Source organism: Stegastes partitus, unplaced genomic scaffold, assembly GCF_000690725.1.
Source record: "Stegastes partitus isolate 25-593 unplaced genomic scaffold, Stegastes_partitus-1.0.2 Scaffold289, whole genome shotgun sequence".
NCBI classification, from domain to species: Eukaryota; Metazoa; Chordata; class Actinopteri; family Pomacentridae; genus Stegastes; species Stegastes partitus.
The window spans coordinates 1438-18094 of record NW_007578020.1 but is presented as its reverse complement, the minus strand read 5'-3'; the positions used below and the strand labels follow the sequence as shown (position 1 = coordinate 18094).

At 44.0% G+C, this 16657-nt stretch overlaps 1 protein-coding gene across 1 annotated transcript; it reads left to right on the top strand.

Moving 5' to 3' along the window:
* The first annotated feature begins 3588 nt into the window (after positions 1-3588).
* On the top strand, positions 3589-16410 carry wnt3a (wingless-type MMTV integration site family, member 3A). Its single transcript, XM_008282877.1, has 4 exons — positions 3589-3710; positions 9091-9332; positions 14765-15030; positions 15128-16410. The coding sequence occupies exons 1-4, from the start codon at positions 3589-3591 to the stop codon at positions 15605-15607; spliced, it is 1110 nt and encodes a 369-aa protein (XP_008281099.1). The 3' UTR covers positions 15608-16410.
* The last annotated feature ends 247 nt before the right edge of the window (positions 16411-16657 follow it).

Here is a 16657-nt window from a genome sequence, read left to right as displayed (position 1 = left end):
GTGTTCGGATCCGTCTTTAAAGCAGAACCGCAGCATTCCAACCAAAGTTGACAAACCGAAGTTGACGATCACGTGTTCTGAATCTCTTCAGACAATTTTAAAATCCGGTAAGAGCTTCTAGCAGTCAACTCCAACCTCCAAGCACAGACTTTTGATCTGCTTCGGCTACTGTTGGTTCATACCTTTAAATCCACATCAGAAAACGTCCCAGTTCCGCTCATCATCCATCCGACATTTAGCCCTCTTAATCCGGAAGTCCTCCCCTCGTCATGTCTCCTCACCAGTCTCTCCTCTAAACACCATTAACTCTAATTCAAGTTCCGAAATCCAGGTTTTCTCTGTGCCTTTTACCTGCCACACAACTTCCGGGTTCAAGTCCTCTGACTCCGCCCACTGTAGTGACGTCATCGTCGCGCCACTTGTAGCTTCAGCGCCCCCTGCTGGTGGCCCTTCTCCTCCAGCCTCACCTCTGTAGCCTCATACTGCAGGTCATGATGTTAATCTGGTTAAATTGAGGTTTGTTCATCTGAATCAGGCTGTGGAGGAAAAGTTCTGATGGTTGTGTTGAAACATCTGGTCTTCTCAAGAGCACAATTCAAGGCTATAAAATATTACAACGACTGTGTTTAAGGTAGCTTTGGAAGCTTTTAGATAAAACTAAAATTAGTCTGGTCCAGCAAAGTTGATCATCGGCTCATCAGCTCCTCATGACCACGAGGCTTCAGTCCCACTCAGGGCTTCAGACTGGGAGGGCAAAATTTCAAGAGGTCTTATTCGTGCAAGTAATTCATGAAGCTGTGCTGCTGTCGCTCTAACTGGCATGAGCAGCTACCATGTTGGCTATATTGGTGAAAAGCAATACTTTTATAACTTCAGTGTCTCTGCCAGTCAGTCTGATGCGTAAAACAAGCTGTTTAACTTCTGTGTGTTTTAAAGAGAAAGGCAGCTGGTGGAGGAAGACGGGTCCTTGGTCATCTTGGACAGTTCTGACATTAAAATGCATCATTTCACTCTTTTCAAAGTGATTTCGGTCACACACCTGTCTGAGAACTGCAGGCAGTTGTGATCTCAGGGTCTGTCTGTGTCCTGCTTGCTCAGATTATTGCAGAGCATCACTCGAGCTGAGTCACCGCCAAACACAAAATCCTTCCAAAACAAATGGCTAAATGTGACAAAGTGTCCTGTCTGAGCTGATGATGAGTCTTTCAGGGTTCCAGTTTTCTGCCCTGGCTTGGCAGTGATTCTAATAACATAAATATAAGTGGCAGCTCTTCCAACCCATTTGCCTCAATCATCCAAACTGATCCTTTCCTGCACTGTTTGTCATTATGGCCCAGGTTGATAAAAGCCTTCATGCATTTGTCAGCTATTTCTGAGGAGAGTTCAGCGACGAATTAATCTTGTTCCTCTGTAAGTTTATGTCTTTTCCTGCTGTCTGTTCCACCTCTGACTGTCTCACTCCTGTTGGATTCTTATTTTGGACTTCTGAGGAGCTCCCCTTCCTGCACAGGTCTTCTTCATGAGACGCCATCTTCTTCGCAGCATCCAAGCCAGTCCTTCTCACAGCGTCGGACAGCTTGATCTCTGTGTATGTCGGTACCAGAGGGTTCTTGAGGTTAAAAAGGCCATTTTCAAGTTCGGGCAGGAGCTGAGCGAGCTGCAACCTGACGTGCATAAACCTGTAAGCAGCAGTTTTATGATGTGTGTGATCTGACCTATTTTGAACTAACAGGGCTGATTCATGTGCAGCACTGTATTTATAATTCATACAGTTATCATATGTATTATTATGCAAATTCATCTGTCAAGCAGAAAAATAAATATTAATGTAATGTAGGGGTCATTTAACACTGTTCAGAACTTTATTGTAATATATAAAAGCAGTGTTTTTGTTCTTTGCCAGGTTTGCAATGAACCTCCACCTCCACTAGATGGCACCAACACGTTGTGTGCTCAGCCCCTCCAGAGGTGAGAGGACTGCAGTGTTCTGACTCCAGGCCACTCATTAAGGTTTATTACATGAGCATAGCATAAATGTTGAAAACTAATAAATAGGGTAGCTTTAAGTGGAGGAGGAGACACAAAAGAAAAGATTGAGGGCACATCAAACAGTTTAAGAAACTGCTCGAGGTATTAAAAAAAATAGACTTGCAGGTACACTGTGCATATATTTGGAGATGTAATAGCTGAAATAAACTTCAAGGAGCAGCTGAATCTGTGCAATAAAACCAATATTTACATAAAAAGTCTGATCTAGTCGGTGCTGCAGGGAGTGTTTCTCAACTGTGAGAACTGTCTTTGCTGTTAAATGCTTCTGCTGACTCTCTTCAGCAGCAGTCTGGAGAAGATTACTGCTCATTAGGCGTCATTAATATGCACTGACAGTTGTTGCTGCTGTTGTAATTGCAAATATTTTGATGCTATTTCACTTGCAGCTCCTCTAAGACCACGACAGTCCACTGACTTGATGTGCCTTTTATTTATTATTTAAAAGTCACCACTGTCCGGATCATTCCAGAGCCAACGAAACGTCAAGTGTTAACGAGAACATTGAGGCAGTAACGATTCATTTGAACCACTTTGACCACTTTTTCTTCGATTAGTCACTGATGTTGTCTTAAGATGAGCATCAGTGTCTGTAAACCTGGTCCACCTCCTCTCAGATCAGCTATCAGCAGCCACTTGACATTGAAATGGCAAAACAAGCAGTTTGCCATTTAATCTCAGAGCTGCAGCCAATTTTATGGGATGTTTTCATTGAAAAAAGCATTCTGTTATCAAGCAGACAGCTTTATAATTTGGGCTCTTCATGTTGTGTCAGGAGAACGTTTCCTCTCAATCAATGCTCAAAGTGTGAAATCTTTTAAATATTTTTATAGAACATAAAATGTGTGATTTTTTTTCTCCACATATAAATAATTAAATGAATCAAAAATGTTTAATTATTAGGAATTACTTCGGAATTATCTGTTTCTATTCATCCCATTGCCAACCAATCAGCTCCTGAGGAACTTTTCTAAACTTCTAATTTTACATTCATGACAAACAGGCACAAATAAAGAGCTGCAGACCTTCATAATGGTCTTAAGCAATTCACACATATTTATTTCTGCATTTTAGAAGCTTCAAGCCAGGGAGTGAAATCCGGACAGGTTGTTATAGCTACGCAATCCACAGGGGTTCCGATGTCTATTTAAAATCCTCCAGACCCTCCCTCTCTCCTTTAAACAACATTATATATACACACACACTGCATGCTAATGCCACCAATTCTCAATGAGCACTAAAACACATCTTAAAATTAGCTCGTTCTGCTGTTTGAGTTCAAACCGGCTGACAAGCCAACAGAGGGAACATATCATCAGAATTCCCCCTTTGGCAATACCTGCTGATTGGGTCCTAAAAAAAGCAGCAAGCAGCTTTTAACTTTTAATATTTGGCTCCCGAGTTCTGCCACGAGTAGTCGCGAAAGATAGATTTTCCTTCGGCTGTTTCTTTTTTTCTTTTTCTTTTGGAGGACAGAAATTATAAATCCATCAGTGCAGATTTTTTTTTTCTTTGCTCTTCTGTTTAAATCTGTGTGCGCGGATGTGCGCGCATGTAAGCTTTGTGCTGGAGATGTTTTGCGAAACTTTAAGGATGATATACCTTGGATGTTTCCTGTTGCTCTGTGGGCTCACGCATGTCATGGCAAGCTATCCCATCTGGTGGTAAGTTTGATTTTCCTTTATTCTCTGGACAAAGGGCGACACACGCTTTTTATTTACGCGTTAGGAAACTGTGTGATGATCCAGTTGTGCGTCAGTTTGAGAGCTTGGAGCTGTGATTTGTTTCTGACAGCGGCGCGACGCTTGTGCGCACTGATGGCAAACTTGTTCCAGTTTCACTTCGCTGGGACGTTTGAATAAAGGAAAGGTGCAAAGGTTGACTTTAGGACGAGGTGGGATGTTAGAAAGACAGCAGACCTGTTAAATCCATAGAAACCAAAGCTAAGTGAGGAAGAAGCAGGATTCTGGCTGAGCTCTAAGTTTCGTTTTAATGCTGTGAACCCCGACATTTGCAGCGATTTGATCCAGAGCAATTTTCAAATTCAGCGTGCAGCAGGTGCAAAGTTTGTGTGCTTGCAAACGCGTGTGTATGCGCGTCCACGAGCGTGTGTGTGTGTGCGTTGTTGGGGGGGTCGAAGTGGCACAGAGCAATGATGAAATCCTGCAGGGTTTAGTGATGCGTAAAAATACGAGTAATAAATACTGTGCATGAATGAAACCTCGTGATACCTGATGGTGATGTTATGAATCAGGCATCTGGAACAACTGAATTTTGGTTCCCTCTTCAGTAGGAACAAAATCATAATTGAGGGTTTTGCTTCTTGCCAAGTTGTAGTTTGTTTGTCACTTTCACAATCTGCCGCTGATTTAATTCTTCAGCTTCTTCCAAATGTCCTTGAAAATCAAAAACTGCATGACAATGACATGAAGTCTTTCCTGTATTTTAGAAAATCACACAAAAAGCCACGAGGCGCTGCAGTGCATGCATTAATATCACTGTAAATGAATGATGCCCAGTTAGTCCCACAGCTAAGAAACTCAAGTGTGACAGCTCACAAATTAGCACTGTGTATTTATATTTTATTAATTCTGGGGGGATAAATGGGCTGTTGCACCTTCAGAAGGAGCTCCTGTCTTGTTGCTTTATGTTCAGGCTTCATCCATCAGCCACACACATCAATCACAGCCGTCCCTACGACACCAAAACAGCAAATGATGCCTGATTTCTAATAAATCATTCAATATTTGGGGCTGCACAGAAATTGGGTGTACCCTAATCTGCTTCCCTTAATGGGTCCCCTGGTGGTAAGACTGATGAGAAACTAATTACATGCTCAGCTGGAAGGAAATCCTGATATAACAGTGAGCCACTGGACCGAGAGATGGGGAGGAAAGAAAAAAAAAAAAACGGACCTAAATCAGCTCACTGCTGCTTTATTATCTCTAACTTGTTTGATGAACTTTGTGTGCTTTATCTTCTGATATAAGCATCTTTTGAACTTGTGCTGGATGCCAGTGCACGTCAAAAGGAACTTGAATTTCAGTCCACAGAACAGGACAGTTGTTTTTTTTCCTGGTTTTTGTGGAGTCAGCTATGAATGACACAATGGAATACAGCTTTCCATTCTGTCATAACTGAAAGTCTGCAGCAAGCCAAGAGTGAACCTCTGTGTTGATGGTTTGATTTTTGGAGGGTTGCTCAGGTCAGTGAATGAAAAGTGTAGCTACAGAAGCAGCAAGTAAACACAAAGAGAGCAGCAAAAGCACGACCAACACTGCAGAAGCAGCACATGGAGTCACCTTTCAGTTCTGCTGTCTTGACGTAACGCTGAACTTTTTTTGTACTCGAAAGGCTGCACATGTATTTTGTGTTTCATAGCAACTCATCCCAAGTCAAATAACGCGGTTCCTTTCGGATTGCACTCAATACGCCTCCATTGTCTCTGCGTTTGCTAAACAGCATGCCGGTTATCTTAAGAGATTTCGCTTCTGCGAGCAGCACTTTGGGATGTTTTGGTGACGGGAGCCGCTGGACTCGTCTTCAAGTGGCCATCGGAGGTGCATCGCACATAGTAGTGTGCAGGGACGCGGATCAGCACTAAGACAGGTTCATGTCTGTTTCTTCTCGACCTGCCATGACATAGCCTGGCTGCACCCGCCACCCCACCACCTCCTTCTCTAGTCCACCCCACCTTAGAAGATAAATACCTGGAGGTGAAAGCTTGCCGCACATTCCTTTTCCCAAACATATTCTCTTGATGTCAAAGTCGGCTCCAAGGCCTCAGGGCCCACAAGTAAAGTGGTAATTCTAAGGCACCCTGCTTGGGCTTGCTGAAATATGCATTAAACCTGTGCTGGATACACTTAGATGAGAGGGGGAAAGTCTGTTCTGAGACAAAAAATGGAATATCATATATGTTTTAAGTATTTATTTGCAAAAGTTTTTCACTGAAGCGTTCATTCAACATCTCAAATCTTCTCCTCTGTTTGTCCATCAGTTGTGCTGATCAGATTCTCTCTAGAGCAGCTACTCTGAGGAGAGAAATTGACTTTTCAGAAGGAATTAGAAAGACTGAAGTCAAAGCTCTCAATAAATGCCTAAAATCAAAACACCACATGGCAGTTCTAGTTTAAAAAGCTATTGTAGTTAGCATCCAACAACGCTGTGCTTTGTGCAATAACCTCTTAAAAAATCATAAATCATCCCTGGTGGAACATGCCCGGCCTCCACTCACAGGCCGTTTCCTAACACAGGAAGAGGTGGCATGGATTACTCAGCCCCACTGAGACAGAGGGAGGTATGAGTGGAGCAGCCTGAGCACAGTGACTCATGATGATTTTTGTGTGACACGGTTCAAGAAGATGACCTGGCAGAAATGCACGCAAATCGGTCCTCACAGGTATAGTCATAACAAGCACAGAGGATCATTAAAGACTCTCAGATGATGTTCCTGCCTTGATAACAGATTATATGACCTGCACTATTAGGCAGTTGTTCATACTCAGAACCATCCATCCATTATCTTTACACCGCTTAATCCTCACTGGGGTCGTGGGTGGGCTGGACAGGTCGCCAGTCTATCACAGGGCTACACAGAGAGACAAACAAGCACATTCACACCTACAGACAATTTAGAATCACCAATTAACCTCAGCATGTTTCTGAACTGTGGGAGGAAGCCGGAGAACCCGGAGAGAATCCACGCTGCACGGGGAGAACATGGAGACTACATGCAGAAAGATCCCGGGTGTCCTTATGGAGACTTCTAGCTGTGAGGCAACGGTGCTAACCACTGTGCCACCGTGCAACTTCCAACTCAAAATCAGGCAATTCCAATACATGCAAAGTTTTTTTTTTTTTTTTTTTTTTAAAAAGATGCGGTTGTTAAAAATGCCTACAAAGATGCCACAGCTTTCTTCTCTGCAGAGGAAACAGATGCTGAGGTTCAAGCCTCCCTTCAAACCCATTAAAAACTCACATTGACGTTCCTCTGAGGAATCGTTTAATATGACTTCTTTTGCTTGCATTTCTGTTTACTGTGTGTGTTGGGGGACAACCAAAGCTCTGTACGAGTTTACTACATGACCTCAGGTCTCTGGCTGGAATGAAGTGCTTCAGGGTGGATGGAGTGACAGGGGACAAAATAAGGTCAATGTGCAATAAGAGCAGACTTGTTTACTGATGTAGCAGACAAACTGCAGACAAATGCCACTTCCTCTGGAGTCATTTTCAACTTGCCATTGCTTGCTGAGTGGATGCCTCATGTACGGCAGAGGTCTACAGCGGCCTGTTCTGTAGAAATTAGGCAAGAAATTCTGCTTAAACCAAGGTGATGCATTGCACTAATATTTGCTCGGGGGTTCACTCAGCAGGTCAGCTAAAGGCACCTTATGTTGGAAGTGAACTGACTGAAATCAGCTTTTAAACTTCAGGACTTCATGAGGTATTCAAGGTCAGCATGTTGGAAGCCAACCGTCAGCCGTCAGCATGGGGTCATCTGGCTGAGGAGATCTTTTTTCTGGGAAACTGTGAGGTTTTAAAAAAAAACACGGCCTGAGGGCCAGTGTCAGGAATTTGGTAATCTTGTTGTGATCAGCGATTAGTCCTTGAACAACAGTGAACGGGTCAGCAGATATTGAGCTAAGTGAGCTGCAAAACACCGCACACCTGCTCTGGAGCTTCCTTTGTGGAAAAGCTACTGTTATCAAGGCCTTATCACTCAGGGAGGATCATCGGAGCGCCGCTGCTAGTGTTTCAGTCTTTAATAGACAGTTGATGTGAAATACGGACCTGTCTGGATTGCCAGCAACCTACTTTGTAGTTACTCTCCAGGGCTTTTGCCAAACATAATAGGAACTCTGCTATTAAATAATCTGACTGTTCTGTGACAGTATAAAAGAAGCAAAATATTGATTTTGGTAACTTATCATAGAAGGCAAACACCCCAGTCAATGGATTGTGCATGTGAAGAAAAGCAGTAATTTATTTATTTAAATTGCAATTATATCTTCCTGAACAGAGAGCTCTGTGTCTGGATGAAACCCATTAATCGCTTGTAAACCTGCAGTACAAAGGGTTTAATGAGGATGCTCTTTAAAATAACGCCGTGAACTGTTTTTACAACCGCTGAGATCAGGGCTGGGTTGTAAAAAAAAAAAGTCTTTGTTTTGGCTCGGTGACGTGCTGCAGGATGAGTTTGGGACCGAGCGGACGTCTCCCTGGTTGTGTGCATCATTCAGAAGTGTCTAAAAGTTTCGAGCAGTGTAGTAGAAATCAGTGTGTGATGTGGAAACGCCACAACGCAGACGCACAAGTCAAATACAGCCAAAAAGTTTCCTAAAATTGGTCCAATTACATGCTGCGCAGCGGTACAATGGATGTCCCATTTCTATGATTACTAGTTACACAAAGTCCTAATTGAGAGGACACAGAAAATAAAGACAGAGAGAAAGCAATAAAGGCATGAAGACAGAGAGATGTAATCAGTGAACCAAGTTTGCACTTGTTGTATCCCAGAATACCTTCCTCAAAGGAAAAAAGAAAAGGAGGAGGAGGGGTGGGGGGGGGTTCTGTGTTACTCTTAATACACTCTCTGAAGTTTCAATGTTGGGTTTGCACTCTTATTACCCTAAGCTGAAGGCCTGTTAAGTGTGCGGACAGTTAATAACAAGGTGCAGTTCTCCGAGTTGTCAGCTTAAGGTCTATGAAGACCTCGAGATGCATTGTGGACTTTCATCTTAAACAGAAACACTGGCTGCTTCTTGCGGTAGCAGGGCTGCAATTTCAATACACACAAAGGCCAGGTGTCTGCAAGAGAGGGTAGTTGAAGGGATAAAGGACGGACGCCTAATGGTAGCATCTGATACAGCAAATAAACACACACAATCAAGTTTGCTCAGACATAACATTACGCCGCACCAGGAGGGAAATTAGTCTCCCACTTGAGAGGAGTTATATCGGCAGATAAAGACACAGACGGATCGGAAAATAAGATATAATTACGAAAATGCACTGACAATGTGACTTCCTCTCGTCTTGTAGGTCACTAGCGGTGGGCCACCAGTACTCATCACTGGGGACTCAACCTATCCTTTGTGGCAGCATACCAGGTCTGGTGCCCAAACAGCTGCGTTTCTGCCGGAACTATGTGGAAATCATGCCCAGTGTGGCCGAGGGGGTCAAGATTGGCATTCAGGAGTGCCAGCACCAGTTCAGAGGCCGGCGCTGGAACTGCACCACGGTCAATGACAATCTGGCCATTTTCGGGCCGGTGTTAGATAAAGGTAACGCTCCACGGCACACTCATAAGCATCCTGGCACGCGGGCGCTCACTTCCCGCTGTTTGTCTGTCATTTAAATAACTCGCCGGCGTACGTCAGGCCCGCAGACAGGTAGTTTCACGTTCCCCAAATTCCTGATGTTTTGATTTGTCTCATCATTCCTGTGATTTATTTACCTCTGCTGTGCTAAACAGAAGTCAGAGCTACAACCTGAGTTCTGCTTGCAAGCTTAAACGTCTGGTAAAAAAGAGTTTATTCCTTCGGTGGCATTTGTAATATTGCTACTTGCCTGTAAACAAGAATTTAGTTACGGCAGCAGAATTGAATTACCTGTAAAAATGTGATATTAGAGCAACACACTAGCTTCAAACGGAAAGTGTGGCTGAGTGTAGTCGTCGCTTTCAATGTGCTGCCTGTCCCCACCGACCCCACGTTTGTGTTTGAGGATGTTAGACCCTCTGACAGAGTTCTTGGAAGTCTTGGCGACTTCAAAACCGCCTAAAAATATAAAAACTAAAAGTGACTTATTGTGTCTCTGTGCTGATTAACTCTTCCATTAACAATTCTATATTCTCTTTATCCTATATTTGCATTAGAAAAGCTGCGCTCCCTGCGTGCACCATTCATTATGCTGATTCAAAGCCTTGTTTAAATAGACTTTGGACTGAACACGCTCTGAGGGGCCTGTATGCATGAAATAATGTACACAATTAGCTGAGTGAGTTCTGTCTTGTTGGAGTTTTCTTTAGGAGGGGATCCCCTGGGACTGCTGTACTTTCCTCTGAAGTACCTTACACAACATTTTGAACTGAACTGGGTTATGGAGTTATTCCAAAATACATTTTTCTCCCCCTCCGTTAGATTACGCGATTATGACTTTTAGGTATGTGTTTAATTATGAGTTCAAGCTATAGAAATCCCCACTCTCCAATACATAGTTTAAAAAAAAAACAACAAGCCCACAAACCTAAGAAAAAAAAAATCTATTTTTAATTCCATACGTGAGTGAACTCAGGAGTCAATGTACTTGATACAAACTGAGCAAACACGATAAAACATGTTACCTGGTGCTGGAAGACGGGTTTGTTACCTTCAGATGGAGCCACGCTAGCAGATTCCCTCCGTTTCCAGTGTTTGTGCTAAGCTAAGCTAACCAGCTGTTGGCTGTATCTTTAACATTTAATTTACAGAAACAAGAGCGCTACTGATTTCTCAAAATCTTCCAGTATTGCTGTTGTTGCTTCCTGCTAATATCCTGAAGTAGCGACTTTAAAATCGAGAGCGAGTGCAGAACACGGTGGATCTAAACTAGTCGCCCAGTTTACAGAAGATTGATGCAAACACGAGGGGTTGGAGGTCAGTCGGGGCAATTGCTTTTAATAAACTCTCGAGCCAGTTGATAGAAGAGACTCGAGCTCAAGTAGGTGGCTAACGATAGGGGTTCTCAATCCCAAACCTATTGTGGTGCAAAATGCCACCGCATCTTTCCCATTGCCTCCCCTCCCAGGCCTAAATTGCAGGGGTACTGACTGGAAAGAGAAGGCAGCCACTGGGCTTTAGTAAATCATTTTGATTGGATTAAGGTCACTCGGGCCCTTAATAATGTGAGAGGTCAAAGTGGCTGGATTAAGTGCCTTTGTCAGAGGCCAAGGAGAGTGGCTCAGGGGCTCACAGGCCTTTGATAGGGCTTAGTAGGAGAGGGCTTCCATTTCATTGGATTTGATTGATGCTAGTGTTTGTCTGTGCAACAGGGCCATTGTCCTCACTGGTGTCTGTTTGTCTGCAATTCAGACTGTTGTGTGTCAGTTTCCTCCTGCCTTTTTCTTTTTTCTTTTTTCTTTTTTTTTTTTGTAGCCGGAGCTGAAAGGAATAGTGGGCGCCTTCATTTGCTCCAGAGGCTTAGTCACTGTCAGTTATCACATCAGTGTCCACCTCACCTTCACCGAGGACACTGGAAGTTTGTTTTACAGTGGTGGATTAAGATGGAGCACAAGAAAAAGAGAAGAGAGAGTGCAACTAAAAGAACAAGAGGATGAATGGGAAACACTTTGTATGGTTTTCTTTAATCACTTACACGGTCTTGTGTTAAAATACGCATAAAAAAAAATGCACTCGTTGGACCACACATAAACATTCATCTAAGAGTCACTCCTGCCTTTAAAACCGACATATTCTTCATATCTGAACCTCCCTCTCTCTCTCCACACCCCAAATCACAAACCCTACCTCTAGGCTACGTCTGCGTCAGCGCTCATTAATTTACATTAACTAAAGTGTCAAAACATGCACTGCTGGAATCTGCCTGTGATGAAAGGTAACAGAAAGCTGCGCAGGTGTTCTTAGTCCGCCGAGCCGATCCCAGAGCGGTTTCGGCATTCTCGGTATTTACAGAACACCTACGTACTAAATCAGGCCCCGGTTTGTGAGTCATGTGATAGAATTAGTAAGGGCAACGCTGCTACAGAAAAGTGGACAGTCACAGTTTCCCAGGTGTTGCCACCCATACAGGCGAAGACATGCACAGTCACTGCTCCACTTGAAACCATTAAATTAAAACGAGACTCATAGGATAGTCCTCTTATGTAACATTTAAAACGTGTAAAGAGAGCTGCAAAGTTTTGTGCTCTTCCATCTAACCTGCATTCCCAGCAGACGTGCATACACCCTGGCCAGGAAACACACCTAATAAATTAACCGACATCATCAAGTCCCATCTAAGCTAAGCAGGAAAAGGTCAGAGGATGTTGGTTACGACCTATGACCTGAGGATGAGAAAGTGTAACTATTTAGGATGAGCTAAGAGGTCTCTGCTTTTCACCAGACGTATGTCTCTCCATGCTGGGGGAGGGAAGCTGGCGCACCAGTATATCATTAACTCTGGGCAAGAAAGAAAGAAAGGGTGTGGTAAATGGAGTTGATGGGGGGACCTTAGCCCCACTCCCTGCTGGGCACTGCTCAGAGCACAATATCTTCGCAACCATGAGATTAAGCAGGAGAAAAAGTGCTTTTCCCCATTCACACGCCCTTTAGATTGTTTTATTAAACCATTTGAATAGGGATTTCCCTGTCTGCCGACAAGCGGGGTCCAGCCAATGCATAGTTCTCTGTTGCTATGACTTAACTTGGTCCCCACTAATCACTAGCCAGGGCAAATTTCATATAAAATATCTGGGGCCATTGTGGGACTAACACAGCGTGACAGTGGCAGCACAATAGGGGATTCAACCCCCCAGCAGGTTGTAGGGACCACTTGGCCTGCCAGGGTCTGGCAAGGTTTGGTGGAAAAGCATTGTCTGAGATAAAGTGTCCCTAAATACCATAAATTGGTCGTAAACCTAAGAAAAGCAGCGTAGGAGGCGGCGTTGCCAGGTGAAGTAAAAGCTATTACAGGTGTATTTAGGCCCAGATGTTGCATTGGGTGTTTTATCAGTTTAAATGGCCCAAACAGACATTTAAAATATGGTTTGGTATTGAAACCATATCGAGGTAAATGTCATGGCTCAAAGTTTTCCCTGTAAACCGTCAATTTTAGTTAATGATGATTTCATGAGCTTCAATCTCAACTGAAATCAAAGTTTTGTGCACTGCCAATGAGATTTTTTCATTTTTCATTAGTTGGAAATCGAGGCGCTTGTCACAGGATGTCTGGGACCTTACACACCTCCGTACATCATCTTTTTCCTAGGTTAGCCCCTCCAGTCTCACACAGAGGTGTCAGGACTCTATATATTTGCCCCAGTCCTTCTCCTTTTTGCTCATTTCATCAGGATAATCCTCTTTCTCCCATTCCCACTCCTCCGTCCTGTTACGCTCTGCAGAATCACTGCCAGTCATCCGTAGTTTCCCGAGGCATTCCTGTGGGTTCCAGTCTACCGCCACAGCCTTCATACTTTCTTCAGTTCTGTGATGAGCGAAATTAAATTAATGCATATGCTGATGATGCAGTCTTGTTCAACAAAGAAGCATCAGTATTGGTTCAAACAGTTCCGATTGGGTGAAGTTGTTTCTGGCTCAGCTTTTAGTTACACAATCTCTTATCAGCCCCTGAAGTGGAATCTGTTTTAAAAATAACTTGACATTTTGGATTATTACAGGACCAGCACCTCAGACATTCACTTCAATTCGGTCATAACACAAAAATTATAAACATGAAGCTCTTACTCTGTCGGTCTTAGATGATGCGTGGCGATACGTAATTAATCACTGGAGACAGTTTCCTCGTGTTGTGATTTACATTCTGCCTCGATTTGCCCAGAAAACAAAACAATAGCGAGTGAAGTGGTCTGCGCTGGATGCAGAGAGCGGGATTGGAGGAAGGAGAGCAGAGGTTTAGGTGTGTTGTGAACATTAGAAGCCTTGTACGTATTCAGCGGTGGTATGAAACGGGTGGTGGAGGATGCCAGTAGACCTTTTCTCTTGCATCATTGTTTCTAATGCCCCTTAGTCCTCAAACTGGTTGGAACCTGCTGCAAGGGAGGAGCTCCTACTCCCTTTAGCTTTATACGCCTTCCTTCTTTCTTTTCTTTCTTTCCCTCTATCGTTTTTGTTCTTCAGACAGAAACATGCTCTGTTTCCCTCAAACACGTGTACACACACCAGCCCAGACTCCACTATTGATCTTTAACCATTTCTGCCTGTTTCTTTGCTCCAGTCTACAACGTTCACGTCTGTTTTCTTGCTCTTGTCTTTGCTTTTCCTGTCTTTTCTTGTGATTGTGCAAGATTACATGGATATTCAAAGCAGGCTTCCTGACATAATGGACCCTGTTAACCCATTTAGACTTTGGTTTCCTGTAAACACACACAGGTATACGCTTCAGACTTTAATGGATTAAAGCAAGAAACAAGAAAAGCGTCCTTCTTTCAAACCCGTCGTCTCCTTTGGGTCTGCGTATCTGGTCACTGGAGACTCGTCTCCATGTTGTGTTTATGTGTTGTCCCCTCAGTGTGAGTCTGTTTCCTAACCTTTCAAAAGCTTAATTGAGTCTCTTAATTATAGGCCTGTCAGGCTCGTCTCTTCCTCTCATCTCTCTGGAAGATCCTGATCCCTCTGACTCATCAGTTAGCTATGTCAGACAGAGACATTGAGGCCTTGCTGGCCTTATTCAGAGACAGGACGATTGATGTGTGGGCTGAATGAACCCACACACTGGTACACATTGGTAGATGCAACCTAAACACATGTAACCAGCGGTAATAATGGACTCAGTATGTATAGTTTGTTTGATCTTGTTTTGTTTTGTTGGTTATGTAATTATACAAGAACAAATACAAACATAAATAACAAGTGATGGCTGCAAGTTTTCTTCACTTCTTTATAACTTTAATCCAGAAAACAGGCATTAGCGTCAAGAAACTTCTGCAAACGTGTTCCTCTGCAGGATTTTTCTGAAGCTTTACCGGATCTCTCACAGATCTCCGTCATTCTCTTTCCAGCCACTCGCGAGTCAGCTTTCGTTCACGCCATCGCCTCAGCGGGAGTGGCGTTTGCAGTGACCCGAGCCTGCGCCGAGGGTTCGGCCACCATCTGCGGATGCGACACACGTCACAAGGGCCCCCCAGGAGAGGGGTGGAAGTGGGGAGGCTGCAGCGAGGACGTGGAGTTTGGGAGCATGGTGTCCCGGGAGTTTGCTGACGCGAGGGAGAATCGGCCCGATGCACGCTCAGCGATGAACCGGCACAACAACGAGGCAGGAAGGATGGTTGGTACTCTTCAGTCTGTCTTATTTTGCTCATTGTGTTTAGCAGTTCTCTCAGATGCTGTATTAAGTCAATGTTATTGTGTTTTTGTGTCTGTAGTCCCTGAACGACAACATGTTTCTGAAGTGCAAGTGCCACGGGCTCTCGGGCAGCTGTGAGGTGAAGACGTGTTGGTGGTCTCAGCCTGACTTCCGAGTTATTGGCGACTACATGAAGGATAAGTATGACAGCGCCTCGGAGATGGTGGTGGAGAAGCATAAGGAGTCCCGTGGGTGGGTGGAGACCCTGAGGCCCAAGTACAACTACTTCAAACCCCCCACAGAGCGCGACCTGGTTTATTACGAAAGCTCACCCAATTTCTGCGACCCCAATCCCGAGACGGGCTCCTTCGGCACTCGGGATCGAATCTGCAACCTGACGTCGCACGGCATCGACGGCTGCGACCTGCTGTGCTGCGGCAGAGGTCACAACACCCGGACTGAGAGGAGAAAGGAGAAGTGTCACTGTATTTTCCACTGGTGCTGCTACGTCAGCTGTCAGGAGTGCGTGAGAGTCTACGACGTGCACACCTGCAAGTAGAGATGTAGAAGGTTCTCGTCTTTTTTTTTTCACCAAAATTTCCAGACTTCAGTAGGCAGAAGAGCAAACGCAGGCGCGAGACATGAGCGACTGTGAAGCTGTCCGACACACAGCGGCCTCGTGTTTTGAGCCGTGATGCTACAAAGAGCCAGTCTCTGCCTCCGTCAGCTGAACCCGTGGAGCAGACGTTGACACCTGAAAGCATCACCTTTACGAACTGTGGCGGTGGTGACGCTGGCGAAAAGGAAACGAGAAAAAGTTTCACGTGCTGATGTAGGAAAAGCAGAACTGTTGGTTAAATGACAAACACCATATTGGTGATTTTTTTTTTTTTTTCTTCCTGTGTTCTAAGTAGTACGTTTTGTTGAGAATAGCACAGCGCTGCCAATGCTTTCATGGAACGAAAAAGGAAATTTCATTGAAAATGAACATTTTCTTCAATGTTTAATCAACATGTTACACGATCAGACACTCAACAGCATGCGTTCTCCTCCTCCTCCATATGATTAGTATGTATGTGTATATCTGAAAACTAACACCATCATTGCGTGAGTGAGTTTTTGTCGCGTAGTGTTTCACGTCACTGATGTCTGTGTAAGAATGCACTTGCACCTGAGTGAATGTAGTTATTTGCTGTAACGTGTTTACATATTCTCAAATTCTTAAGCTAACGAGTTAATATCTGCTTTAAACGACTAATTCGATTTGAGAGTAGACATGAGCCACATCCACTGAACAAGAATACACACAGTCTGCACATTTTTCTTTTCCTTTTTTCTTCTGAAACACCTGAAGCTATTTCTAAAGAGCAACAACACTTTGAACAACATCGAGATTTATGACCAAAGACAAGAAAGAAAAAAGAAACCCCCTCTTCCTCCTCCTCCTCCTCCTCCTCCTCCTCCTCCTCTCCGTGAGTCTGTGATGGTCAGAGAGCTGTAAGTGAGTCTGAAAGATCAGCACTTGTGTCCCGTTGAGAAATATGAAGCATGTTCTCCTTGTTATTAACAGTATTAGCAGTGTGTCATGTGACTCGGTGTGGGGAAAGCT

What these genes read in the sequence shown, in the direction of transcription:
- wnt3a (XM_008282877.1), top strand. Translation starts at nt 3,589, where the DNA reads ATGTGCGCGCATGTAAGCTTTGTGCTGGAGATGTTTTGCGAAACTTTA. An exon ending in GCAAGCTATCCCATCTGGTG is followed by an intron (nt 3,711 to 9,090) that starts GTAAGTTTGATT and finishes CTCGTCTTGTAG; the next exon opens with GTCACTAGCGGTGGGCCACC. An exon ending in CGGGCCGGTGTTAGATAAAG is followed by an intron (nt 9,333 to 14,764) that starts GTAACGCTCCAC and finishes TTCTCTTTCCAG; the next exon opens with CCACTCGCGAGTCAGCTTTC.